This window comes from Zootoca vivipara, chromosome 2 (genome assembly GCF_963506605.1).
Source record: "Zootoca vivipara chromosome 2, rZooViv1.1, whole genome shotgun sequence".
In the NCBI taxonomy this organism is placed as follows: Eukaryota; Metazoa; Chordata; class Lepidosauria; order Squamata; family Lacertidae; genus Zootoca; species Zootoca vivipara.
In genome coordinates this window covers 37,120,244-37,132,924 of record NC_083277.1, presented here as the reverse complement: position 1 = coordinate 37,132,924, position 12,681 = coordinate 37,120,244, and the positions used below count along the sequence as shown (strand labels likewise).

The following is a 12,681-nucleotide window of genomic DNA, read 5'->3' as shown; positions in this document are numbered from 1 at the left end:
AAAATAGTTTAAATGCTCATGTTCAAAACATTCTCGTGATATAGCTGTCTTTTAAAATATAAAATAAGGTATGCAAGTAAGAGTTATTAAATCTCAAAAGTAAACCGGGCTGTGGATTGAAGCCTGTAATCCTGTGCCAGGAGTAAGATGCACTGAACACAGTGAGATGTGCTTCCACATAAATATGCATAGACTTGGGTTTCATGGGGGTTCAAATGTAAAAAAGGTTGGAAGGGAAAAGTTCTGGAATTTTTTCTTTAGTTCTACTTTGGATCATGAAATACATGGAGGTAAGATTGCATGTATGATGCAAGCAAGTACAGTGTGAAACCTAATTATCAACCATTTCAATTCAGTCCTTTCCCAAGCTATAGTTGAAAAATGTTAAGCATTGTTAAACAGGTTATACTGGACTTACTACTTCTGTGTTGCTTCAAAGGTTAATGGGGAGACAGTTGCTTGTTCCAGCAGCTGTTAACCCCATGCAGCGTTAAGCAATAGAATTACACTTGAAATGGGTTAGTACTGTAGTAAATTGTAATTCAACATCATGTAATAAGGCAGGCATCCCCAAACTGTGGCCCTCCAGATGTTTTGGCCTACAACTCCCATGATCCCTAGCTAAGAGCACCAGTGGTCAGGGATGATGGGAATTGTAGTCCAAAACATCTGGAGGGCCGAAGTTTGGGGATGCCTGTAATAAGGCATAGAATACTTGTGTTCTTGACATTGCTAAATAAATGAATTGAGGTAAAAATAGGGATTTGACCTTTGCTGCCCCATGGGACGCTGAGTCCCCTATATCCCTGATTGGTCAGAGAAGAATGGATAAAGGCAGGATTCAGTGGAAAGCAAGGCAGATATTTATTTTTCTGTTGCAACAGAGTTCCCTCCCCTCCTTCCCAGGAGGGAGAGCCCCTCACCAAAAGTGTGCAGGAACCTTTAAAGTCTTTTGACATTGCCCAACCCCCTTAGTCAAAAGGTAAAGGGACCCCTGACCATTAAGTCCAGTCGTGACCGACTCTGGGGTTGCGGTGCTCATCTCGCGCTATTGGCCAAGGGAGCCAGCGTACAGCTTCCAGGTCATGTGGCCAGCATGACAAAGATGTTTCTGGCGAACCAGAGCAGCACACGGAAACGCTGTTTACCTTCCCGCTGTAGCGGTACCTATTTATCTACTTGCAATTTGACGTGCTTTTGAACTGCTAGGTTGGCAGGAGCTGGGACCGAGCAACGGGAGCTCACCCCGTCGCGGGGATTTGAACCGCCGACCTTCTGATCGGCAAGCCCTAGGCTCAGTGGTTTAACCCACAGCTTAGTCAAAGACCACCCCAACATCATCATCATACATACATCATAGGAGGCAGTCTACAGCAGAAATCCTGTCTTCCAGGATACCTGATAATGGTCGCTGATTGCATTACCTGGACAGCCTGCCCATTCTTTTGTGATGGTGAATACTTTAGTTCCTGAATCCAGGTCACAGGCTCACCCTATTAATACACAAATATGCCCTTAAGACAGGATTTGTAAGTGAAAAGACAATGGGGAAGGCTTTCCCCCATTTGCCTCCTTTACTATAGTAGAGAAATATTTGAGGTCATTGGGAGAGTCAAATTGGTTTCAGGATTGCTCTCCTGTTCTATTTTAGACACATGGTTTATATATTTAGACATGTGCGTGTTTATGAATATTTATTATATATTTGAGACCTTGGAATTCTTATAACAGTATATAAAGCTGAAGTGATGTCAACTTTATGTGCTGTTTTGTTACAGACCATATAATACTCTGGTAATTTGAGAAAGTGAAGACCTCCGTGTCCAGTGCCAACCTGACCATGACATGGTATGAAGTCCCCACAACAGTGGGCAGAATGGAGAATGTCAAACTTTGTAGATGGCTACAATCCCCTTGCTGGTTGTGTGGTACTTGATATACAAGGCAGATATACTTTGTGTGACAGACTGCGTCTGCTGTTTCCCTTCATGCTAGGCATCTCAAGCAAGTGAAAGAACTGCTACTTTCCCAGTCATCTTGTGCAAATTGTGTGTGCCCCTCACTCCTTTGGTGTGCAGAAGTTTGGAGTTGGTACTTGATATTCCTACTTCACACAAAGCTTCCAGAAAGTGAAGAAGCAGAGCAGGCACATATTAAGGATATATGGCACCATGGTGCAGGGATCCCTCAGGCGCCCCCCACGTTTCCCTCCGGGCAGGCAGCTCCTCTCCCTTGGGCCCCTCTGAAGCCCACCTCACTCCCCCCCCAACACTGCCATGGCGCGCCTTCTGCTTCTTGCCCGCCGCGGGCAGGACCGATGCCGGCAACGACGGACTTGCACTCCGCCAGGCAGTGCCAGGCATGGCGGGCAGCCGGAGGGGGTGGCCCAACGGGTGGGGACGCTGCCAGTTGTGCTCCGCCTGCTCGGCAGAAGTGGCTGCACAGCGCTGACATCCGGGGAGCCCTGGCTGCCGCACCGATCGGAGGCTCGCGGCCGGCTTCCCCGCAACGGCACCCGCAGCCCAAGAAGAGGCAGGCGAGGGCGGTGCTTGAGGCGGCTCCTCCAGCAGGGAGGAGGCTCCGGGCGCGGTGCGGCATGGTGGAGGTGCCCTCCAGTGCCCTCAAGAACTTGTCATCGTGGCGCCTTGCACCAGTAGCCTCTATGGCTAAGACGTCCCTGAAGCAGAGCAACTTCCTCTTACGCTCTCTGCACCAAGTAAGAGTAGCTTAGATGCTCTCCTGTTGTGGATGGAGATGAATGGATGGCAGTCCTTGATGCCTCAAATGGTGATAAAGCTTGAGCCGGACCTGTCTGTGACTCAGCTGATCAGAGGAATGCAAGAAACTGGTCAGTTGACAATGCTGAAGATTTTTAGAAAAACCAAGTTATACTGTATGTACTGTACTTGGATTGTATCAAAAGGTACCAGTAGCACCTTAGAGACCAACTAATTTTGTCATTGGTATGGAAAAAATATTTTTTTAATTTTGTTTCGACTACGTACTCTGGAAGAGTTAATATTTGATCTTTGGCATGCTTTGCAATCAGTATGGTTAGCATGGTCACAATGGCTACACAGTTCAGCCATATTTTAAGATTTGTCCCTGCTGTTTTCATTCTAGAATTCTAGAACATGCAATGTGTTTCAGTTAAATGATTTCAAATTCTTAGACCACAAGTGTAATAAGCTTCCATATCCATTCAGAGGTTCTTAACATAGCTTCTGAACTACACATGTTGGAGGTGGCAGGGAATGAGTTAAAGATGTCATCCTCTCCAGCCTTGAAAACCCTTTATTTGTATTGCATCAGTGCCTAAAGCCTAGACTAGGTTGGGCCCCATTGTGTGATGGCTTATTATGCAAACACATAGTAAATGACCCTGCTTGAACTAGTGCTGCAGAACTATATGTGGGTGCTGTGTGCATGCAAAACCAAAAATAATAATTCTGGATGACATGCACATGTGTAGTAGTTGGAAATGTAACCTGCACCTCATTCTGCTGTTCTGTCTGCAGTCTCTGGTCTAGCAATTTGGCACTTGCAAGTAGTGTGAATGCCACTGTATGCTTACTTCCTCAAGGGCAGTCAGAGTTTTGGGGCACAGACATCAGTCAAAAGTTCCAGTTCTTGAATTCAGTTTTCCAAGTGAGATTTTGTTAGGTATAATTTGAAGCAACAGAGTGAAAAGGTTTAAGCTGGTGGTAAAATATTCTCCTCTTTAAATATTGTCTCTGGCGCGATGCTGTCTGGGCTCTTGTGAGTGCTGCAACAGACCTCAGTTTCTTGTTAATCATTTGCTGCTTTTTTTAGCCCCTTGAAGCAAAGCAAACACCTCTAATTTGCTTTGGAGTCGAGCAAAGTTGATGTCATTGCTGTAGTATGTGTGATTGTACCTGATGATCACTCAAAGAGGTGAGACCTCAGCATGTGAATAAGAGGAAATGTGTAGCCAGTAGTACTAGGCACAGCCCTGCAGCTGCTGAGCCCAGAGTAGGAGAGAGAGTCTTGCTTCCTCTGAGCCATTGTTAACCATCTATCTCCCCACCCCCACCTACTCTCTGAGGTTTGAGCAAGCTAGGCTGCATTTTGCAACAAGGGTAGAAGAGTAGATCTTGCATGTGTTTTTATAAAGCTGACACCCACAAGAGGGAGGCTGCTTAAATCTTAGTGAGGATTGTTTTGGCTGTTTGCCTTCTTACCGGTACTTCAGGCACATGCCTGCTAACCACACCCTGAATTAACTAGAGCAGCCAGTCAGTCCCGTCCAAGGCTCAGGTGGTTCCGTGGCAACATTTAGCTAATGAATCTAGAGAAGGGGGTGGTCCATCTGTCAGGACCCTTCACAGCTGACTCACAGGAAGTGTTAAAAAAGCTTGGCACAAGGGTGATCAGCTCCAGGATTCTGCCCCTCCTCTCATTCTCCGCTGTCTTTGCCTGCATGTTTCACAAGCTCTTTTTCGGAAGAACAATGAACTGATTTGAAGTTTTAAGACTAGGAGGGGTTCCCCTTGGAGTTTGCCCGTCTAGTAGTCTGCAGGATGTGTTGCTTGACACAGTTTTAGACAGCTGTCAGTCTGTCTTCTTTGCTCTTTGCTTTTCCCTTCCCATTCCCCTGGTGGATTGCTTTGTCTGGAGAAAAAAGGTGACCATGGTCCAGCGCTTCAGCCTCAGGAGGCAGCTATCAAAGGTAGGTTACTTCTGCCTTCAAGATCTGTGGGACTGTCCTCATTATCACATTTCTCTTGTAGAAGAGAAATCTCTGCTTGTACGGAGGAGGTGGGCGGGGGTCTGGTGTATGAGAGGAAGCAGCTCTGCCTTTTGTTCTTCCCTCTAACAGACACAAAGGTTTTTTAGAGCAAATTGTCCACTGGCAGACAGGGTTTTTCCCCCTCTGCAAATCCAGAGCTATGGAGTTTGGTGAGCCTGCTGCTCTTTTGACTTAATATCTAGCATACTTGTGTGATATGGAAGAAACAAGATTCATATTAATATACCACAATATGAGCTCAATGGAAAAAGCAAGGTGGAATGGAACACATGGACTTTCTGCATAGAATAGTATTTGACTGATAACCACCTAGCAAAGCAGAGGGAAGCTGCTGCTGCCTCTTCAAAAGTATTAGTCAGGAAGAACAAAGGAATTGTTCTAAAGAAATTCTGCTGCTTAATGTTTTCCATCTCTTTTGTGTGTTAAGATGGCTTTTTAAAAAATGGGTATTTTTTTCAAATTTGGACATGTAGATAAGTTTATTCTGTAAACCTACCCTTTAGTTGTTTTCTTTTTTAAAAAAATCAGAAAAGGTTAAAAGCTGAATAAAATGTATAAGATGAGACAGAATGTAGTTATGAATCAAATACTGTGGACGCCATCTGAATTAAAGGGTCTTGGGCCTCAAGCTTTATACCCAGTTTGGATTTATTGGGGGGGGGGGGAGAATGAAACAAACACTTATTTTGCACCTCTTTTACTAAAATGCCTTTAAAGGCTTTCTTTTTTGTGTTAAATGCAGTGATCAGCAGCTGAATGCTCCATTTAGGTCAAAATGCACTCCCTGTAGACAGTCTATCAGTAGCTTTAGGGTGTTGCAATGAACTGGCATTCCATATGACCCTTTTCAGAGTTCATCAGCATTTTTGAAATACGTAGCAAAGCGATGAACATATCAAATATCAATATAAAAATTGGGAGCTGGTAAATGGAAACAGATCCATTTTTCTCCCTCCCCTTGCATGTGTCCACACACAGCGTGACTTTATTTCCCAGTGCTAAATTATTTACTTCCAAGTAATCCCAGAAAGTATGCTTAGGATCTGAGCATATAGATCATATTAATACCAAACCTTTCTTCCAAGTGTTGTTACAAAAGGAAATAAACACTATCACTGAAATAGTTAAAATTGGTTTATGCCTAGGTCCACTCACTCATCTGAAATGATAGGCTGTAAAATCTGATGATCATCTTTTGAGCACTATTGGGAATGTGAAGTGGGTGTGTTCAAATAGTTGTATGAAGACTGTACTGTTGTTAAATAATAAAATAATGGCATGCAATGACTTTACATGGTTTCTGTAGCTATGTTCTTCTACAAAAGAAACCTATTCTCACTGACTTCTGAATCTTACATTAAGTCAAGGGAGGCCAGTTTGTGGCCTTAAGGTTCTATATACAGTATATTCCTGCGTATAAGACTACTTTTTATCCCAGGAAAATCAGGAAAATCTTTTCAAAAGTCGGGAGTCATCTTGTACGCCGGGTCGTTTTATTAATACAGCGAGTATATCCCAAACTCTATATTTTTACTGGAAAAGTTGGGGGTCGTCTTATACGCCCAGTCGTCTTATACGCCGGAATATACGGTAATTTGATCCCAATATTATGGCTCCCCATATTGTGCAGCCATAAGAGCTAAAAACTTGCTTTTTAAAACAATCTAAACTGCATTTCTCAATGGGTACAGAATACATGCATTTCTGTCATGTACTGTATTCTGTACCCATTATCACTCCATTGATTCTCACCCCACCCTCTGCTCTCACAGATTCTGGTGCATTAATTATTATTATTATTATTATTATTATTATTATTATTATTATTATTATTTATACCCCGCCCATCTGGCCGGGTTTCCCCTGCCACTCTGGGCGGCTTCCAACACACATCATAATACATTAAAATACCACAGACTAAAAACTTCCCTAAACAGGGCTGCCTTTAGGTATTTTCTAAATGTCAGCTAGGTTATCTCTCTGACCTCTGGTGGGAGGGCGTTCCACAGGGCAGGTGCCACTACCGAGAAGGCCCTCTGCCTGGTTCCCTGTAGCTTTGCTTCTTGCAGTGAGGGAATCGCCAGAAGGCCCTCGGCGCTGGATCTCAGTGTCCAGGCTGAACGATGGGCGTGGAGACGCTTCTTCAGGTATACAGGACCGAGGCCATTTAGGGCTTTAAAGGTCAGTACCAACACTTTGAATTGTGCTTGGAAACGTACTGGGAGCCAATGTAGATCTCTCAGGACCGGTGTTATGTTGTCCCGGTGGCCGCTCCCAGTCACCAGTCTGGCTGCTGCATTCTGGATTAATTGCAGTTTCTGGGTCACCTTCAAAGGTAGCCCCACGTAGAGCAGGGCTTCGATGGGTGGGTGGGGAGTTGGATACTATCTGAGTGGTTGCTCCTTCTGATTTGTAAGTGGTAGTGTTTGAGGATTCTTCAAATTTGGAATGCATTTTCCCTGTGAATGAATTTCACATGGACATGGAGTCTACAGTCTGCAGTTGTTGCAAGGTACAAGAGCCTTGTGCCCTGTTCATATAATAGATACACTATGGAGTAGATCGTATTCCCTTCCTGAGTCTGTGTCAGGGCAAGACTTTTACTGCTAATAATGCCAGTAATGTGGTAATGCAGCAGTTACAACCTAATGCAAGGGTGCCTGGGAGGACATCTCAGTGCACAATGGTTCTCTGATCATAGGAATGTACACAATCAGTTGCACCTAATTATTCCTTATAGCATACCATTGACTATACCAGCGTCAGTAATTTGAGCATAGTTATTAACACTTTCAACAGCAACACTCCTGGTAGTCAAGAAATATTTTGCAGTAGGAAAAATACCGTAATGGTACAAATAGGAGGTGGCTACATGTATGGCCTTTCTAGTGTAGCACTCTTTTTGCCTTACCTCCCATTATAATGTCTTAAGTTAACAGTTTAATCACAGTTAGTTGCATTATTAAGTTGCATTGTGTGAACAGACTGGCAAAAGGTGGCTGAAAAAACATCACCGCCACATGAATATAATATGCGTACTGTGTGAATACACCCCATGTGGAAAAAGCATTGGTCAACCATTTATATCTGTTTGTATTCTTCAGTTGTTGTTGTTAATTCCATTGCAGTAGAACATCTGGTAGACAATTACAGAGGTCTATCTTAAACTGCAAACCTAGCAGTTCAAACGCACATCAAAGTGCAAGTAGATAAATAGGTACCGCTACAGTGGGAAGGTAAACAGTGTTTCCGTGTACTGTTCTGGTTCGCCAGAAGCGGCTTTTTCATGCTGGCCACATGACCTGGAAGTTATACGCCGGCTCCCTTGGCCAATAACGCGAGATGAGCGCCGCAACCCCAGAGTCGGTCACGAATGGACCCAATGGTCAGGGGTCCCTTTACCTTTAACTTTATCTTAAATGGAGTATTACTATCCTTATTAAAAATGCTTTCTTCTACTACATTCAAACAAGGAACTCAAAAGTTAACCTCTTATAGATATGATATCTAGTAACTACATATGAGGAGATACTATGTGTGCCTGAGACTAACATACAGTAGGTTTCCTTTATACTCTGATAAAGAGTACTGCATCACTTGAAAGCCTGCATGCTCTATATTAATAGACTTATGCAGGATATTGCTTTATATCAGCGTTAATCTCCAGGACACTCACAGTACCTAAACTTCAGTTATAGCAAATCAGTGCTACTAGATAGCCAAAATAGAGAAAATACATCTTTGTTCCCTTCATCAACAATTCTAGAGCTTACTACTTCCAGTCACAAATTCAGAAAAGTGGATATGGGAGTAATGAATTTGCAATAGGAGTATAAATTAAATTTGCTTAACTTCTGATCAGTGATATCGCCCCTCCCCCAAATTTGTTCTTACTACTTTTACATCATGAAAACAATTTGGATCACAGAAGTAATGCTCCAAATTGCTTACGGTAACTGTGCTTAAGCTCCCAGGAAGTCAGGTATATTCCTTAGTATATTACAGTGGAACCTCGGTTTATGAACACCTCAGTTTACGAATTTTCAGTTTACGACCCATCTGGAACGGATTAATTCACTTTCCATTACTTTCAATGGGAAAGTTCGCTTCAGTTTATGAACAGACTTCCGGAACCAATTACACCCATGCTTCCGGTTAAGTATGCTTCAGGTTGAGTATTCCGCAGACCTGTCTGGAACGGATTAATCCACTTTCCATTACTTTCAATGGGAGAGTTCGCTTCAGTTTACGAACGCTTCAGTTTAAGTACTCCGCAGACCGTCTGGAACAGATTAATCCACTTTCCATTACTTTAAATGGGAGAGTTCGCTTCAGTTTATGAACAGAGTTCCAGAACCAATTGTGTTTATAAACCGAGGTACCACTGTAATACGATTCAGCATTTTTATACAAAACAGTCATTGATTTTTATAACATAACAGAGGTAAAAAAGAAGAAGAAGTTACTTAAGAGCTACTGAAAGCTGTCCAGAAAAATAATCTCTAACTTTGGGTGAAGGTGGGATGGGGGTCAGTCTAAGTCTAAAATGGCCTTAGAGAGCTCATGAAAATTGCTTTCATAACTTGAACAGCTCATTTAGCAGAACATCTGACCACCTGTTTTATATAGCAGTTGTAGTGTATTCAATATTACTTGTCTAAAACATTTCATTGTATGTTGCTGCTGGCATTGGACTCCCCTGTCCTCTTTGCTGTGGGAAAAAGTTATATCTCAGTTCAATGCTTTCCACTAGTGGGTGGGGCACAGGAAGGGAATGGACAAACCCAAGTCCTGATTTTGGCTGGACTAGAATCCTGAGAAGGAATTATCATCTAAATAGCTGAGGGTAAAAATAGTTTACCCTCATTTCATAACCTGCCTGAACTATATAGGTAGGATAATATGGAACATCTGAGTGAATATCACAATAGGCAACTCATTTGGGGAAGCAAGGGAACATCAGTCATGCCACAACACTGGATTTTATTTATTTTTTCTTCTTAATATATGTGTTGTCTTAACAGAAATGTCAGGGAGGTAAGGCTCAACAACCCACATAGTAGACACTTCCCTTCCATTCTGGAACACAATTGTGCTAAACAGTAAACACTTAAGATACTAAGTATAGGTGTGCCTCCAATTCACATGTTCTCTCTTCCTCCAGAGTAGCCACAAGGAGGAATTTGGAAACTTTCACTTCTGTTAGATTAACACAGTTTGCCATGTTAACCTAACAAACTGTGGTTGTTAATATCTAATAGTTGATTGAAACCAATAGCTTCAAACCATGGTTTGAGAAGGTGGCTTGGTTCAGCATAAAATACTTGTGGTTACACAAAATTGTGGCAAACTTTGTTGCATCAGACTGTTGATAGTCTAAAAGTAGAAGATTCTGATCATGTCCTTGCGGGTGTGTCAGAGAAGGAAAAGGGGGCACAACTATGCTTAGTCCTTGTAATGCAAACCCTTCCACTTTGTAGGCAAGCGCTGCTTTGGTTACCTTTTCTATATCTCTGCTAATCCATTGGGAACATGTAGGGAACCCAGACTGTTGGAATGTAAGGTGTGTATAAGGCATGCTTAGTTGTAGTGCAGATCTAATAAACTTTGGGTAGACACACTGAGGTGCAAGTAGATAAATAGGTACCGCTCCGGCGGGAAGGTAAATGGCGTTTCCGTGCACTGTTCTGGTTTGTCAGAAGCTGCTTAGTCATGCTGGCCACATGACCCGGAAGCTGTCTGCGGACAAACGCCAGCTCCCTCGGCCTATAGAGCGAGATGAGTGTGCAACCCCAGAGTCGTCCGCAACTGGACCCAACGGTCAGAGGTACCTTTAGACACACTGATCTGAAAACAGCTTTTTCTGAAAAACCCTTTAAAAACCAAATATTTGATTTGATGTTTGTTTTAAATGTTTCCTCCCTACTATCTCCTTAAATGAAAATCATATGGGCAAATGAACTAGACATATGAATTCTACCTTGGGAGTTCAGCTAAAAAATAGGCCAGACTGCAGTAAGTGTGTGCAGCAACGCAACACCTGTCTCCTTGAAGAGAAAATTGCTGACAAGCATTTACAGTATTGTAATTGTTTTTGCTGTCTTAATGAAATATTAACAAATGAAATGGTAGATGGCTTTCCTAACTAGGGAAGTAGTTGCAGCTGTTAGTCTGACAGCTGCTGCCATGTGCAGGTCAGTAAAAACCACCTGTCCATGACATCTGTTCCATGCGGTGAACTGTTTTCCTTGCAAAGTTGCTCATGCTACATGGCTGGCTGCTACAGCATTACACACCATGCAGAAGTGACCAAACAGCATGTAATGCCAGTTCCTACTCTGGTTTACTGCATAGAGCAGCCTCCCGGTGGCTTTAGTATTTTCTAAAGTATCACTGACTTAAAGAACATAGTCCTTTTCTTTTTTATGGACCCAATTAGTGTCAGATGACCAGTCTTTTGGACATGTTTGTTGGCAATGTGTATGTCATGAATGCTAAGCTGATTAGGGAAGCACTTCAATATTTTTCCTGGAAAATCTCCTTCATTCTTTGTCCTTCAAGATATTCTCCTATTACTCCTTTTGTAACACTTTGTAATTTAAGTTGCTTTGAGTAATAGTGTATAATGACAAATGGATCTTACAATAAGGATGGGTGAGATCATGGTTCATATACACACCCAAGTAAACACTTCTATGAGATATAATAAAATAACATAAGCTAACAGCTTCTAGTTTATGTAGACAGAATGGTGTGCCCTGGACTACCAGTTCATCCTCATAAGCTGATGGCCAGTTGTGGGTTTTTAGTTGGAGGCGGGAGGGTGTAGAGAGGAGTCACTGTAGTACAACTCAAAGGCATAATTTTTGGTTCATTTAATTGGAATGAAAGGTGAGATCTATAAAAAAGAGCTTTATGAGCTATTCTCCTGAATTAATAAAGTTTAAGGTACCCCTGACCATTAGGTCCAGTCGCGGACGACTGGGGTTGCGGCACTCATCTCGCTCTATAGGCCGAGGGAGCAGGCGTTTGTTCGCAGACAGCTTCCAGGTCATGTGGCAAGCATGACTAAGCTGCTTCTGGCGAAACCAGAGCAGCGCACGGAAATGCCATTTACCTTCCCACCGGAGCGGTACCTATTTATCTACTTGCACTTGACGTGCTTGCAAACTGCTAGCTGGGACCGAGCAACAGGAGCTCACTCCGTCACAGGGATTCAAACTGCCAACCTCCTGATCGGCAAGCCCTAGGCTCTCTGGTTTAATACTTGTCCCCCAAAGTTTATATGCAGTACTAAGAATATGAATCTAGATTTGGGATGTTCCAGCCATTCTTCTGGGGACAATGAGCTTATTTAGCTCTGTGCTTTCCTGTAATTCGCCTGAGTAATTGGATTGACCTTTAGCGATACACAGGGGTGCTTCATTTCTGTAGACAGTTGAATTTTTTGAGGTTTATTAGGTGTTTGCTTGAGGCAATTTCTACAAACAGCCCAGCAACAAGTACTTTAAAATACATAATTGTTATGTATTCTTTATTCTCTTAAAGCAGGGTGGTCCAACTTTTATACCAAGTGACCACAAGAGTACTTGGACATGGAACCCATGGGCTGCACACTGTCTTCTTCCACGGGAGGGGAGGAGGGAGGCCATAATTTTACGCTCCCCTCACAGCCCTTGCACTGCCTTCTCAAAGCCAGCTAAACAAAGTGTCGGGCTCTGGGAAGGAGGCCAAGATGTAAGTCAGCAGCACCAAACGACCCCGCTCGGCTAGGATGTCACCTTGTGCCTTGCAGAGCTGGGCCGATGCTGCCGACGGGCTCTATGGCCTTCATCAACATCTACTAGGTGTTGGGGTGGATTGCACCCTGCACCTTGCAGAGTGCAGGCTGCCAATGGGACAATCACTGG

At 43.2% G+C, this 12,681-nt stretch overlaps 1 protein-coding gene across 4 annotated transcripts in view; it reads left to right on the top strand.

Annotated features, from left to right (window-relative positions):
* Positions 1-12,681, top strand: part of TMCC1 (transmembrane and coiled-coil domain family 1) — a 100,665-nt gene that overhangs the window by 35,541 nt on the left and 52,443 nt on the right. The window contains exon 1 of one of the 4 annotated variants that reach the window (XM_035106544.2): positions 721-1,848. The exons of 2 other annotated variants lie outside the window; for them this stretch is intronic. In XM_035106544.2, the coding sequence (XP_034962435.2) occupies positions 1,846-1,848 (3 nt within the window). In that variant the 5' untranslated portion in view covers positions 721-1,845. Of the gene's footprint in view, positions 1-720; positions 1,849-2,575; positions 4,691-12,681 lie in introns of those variants that run through there. One more of the 4 variants, XM_035106543.2, reaches the window with a different exon arrangement.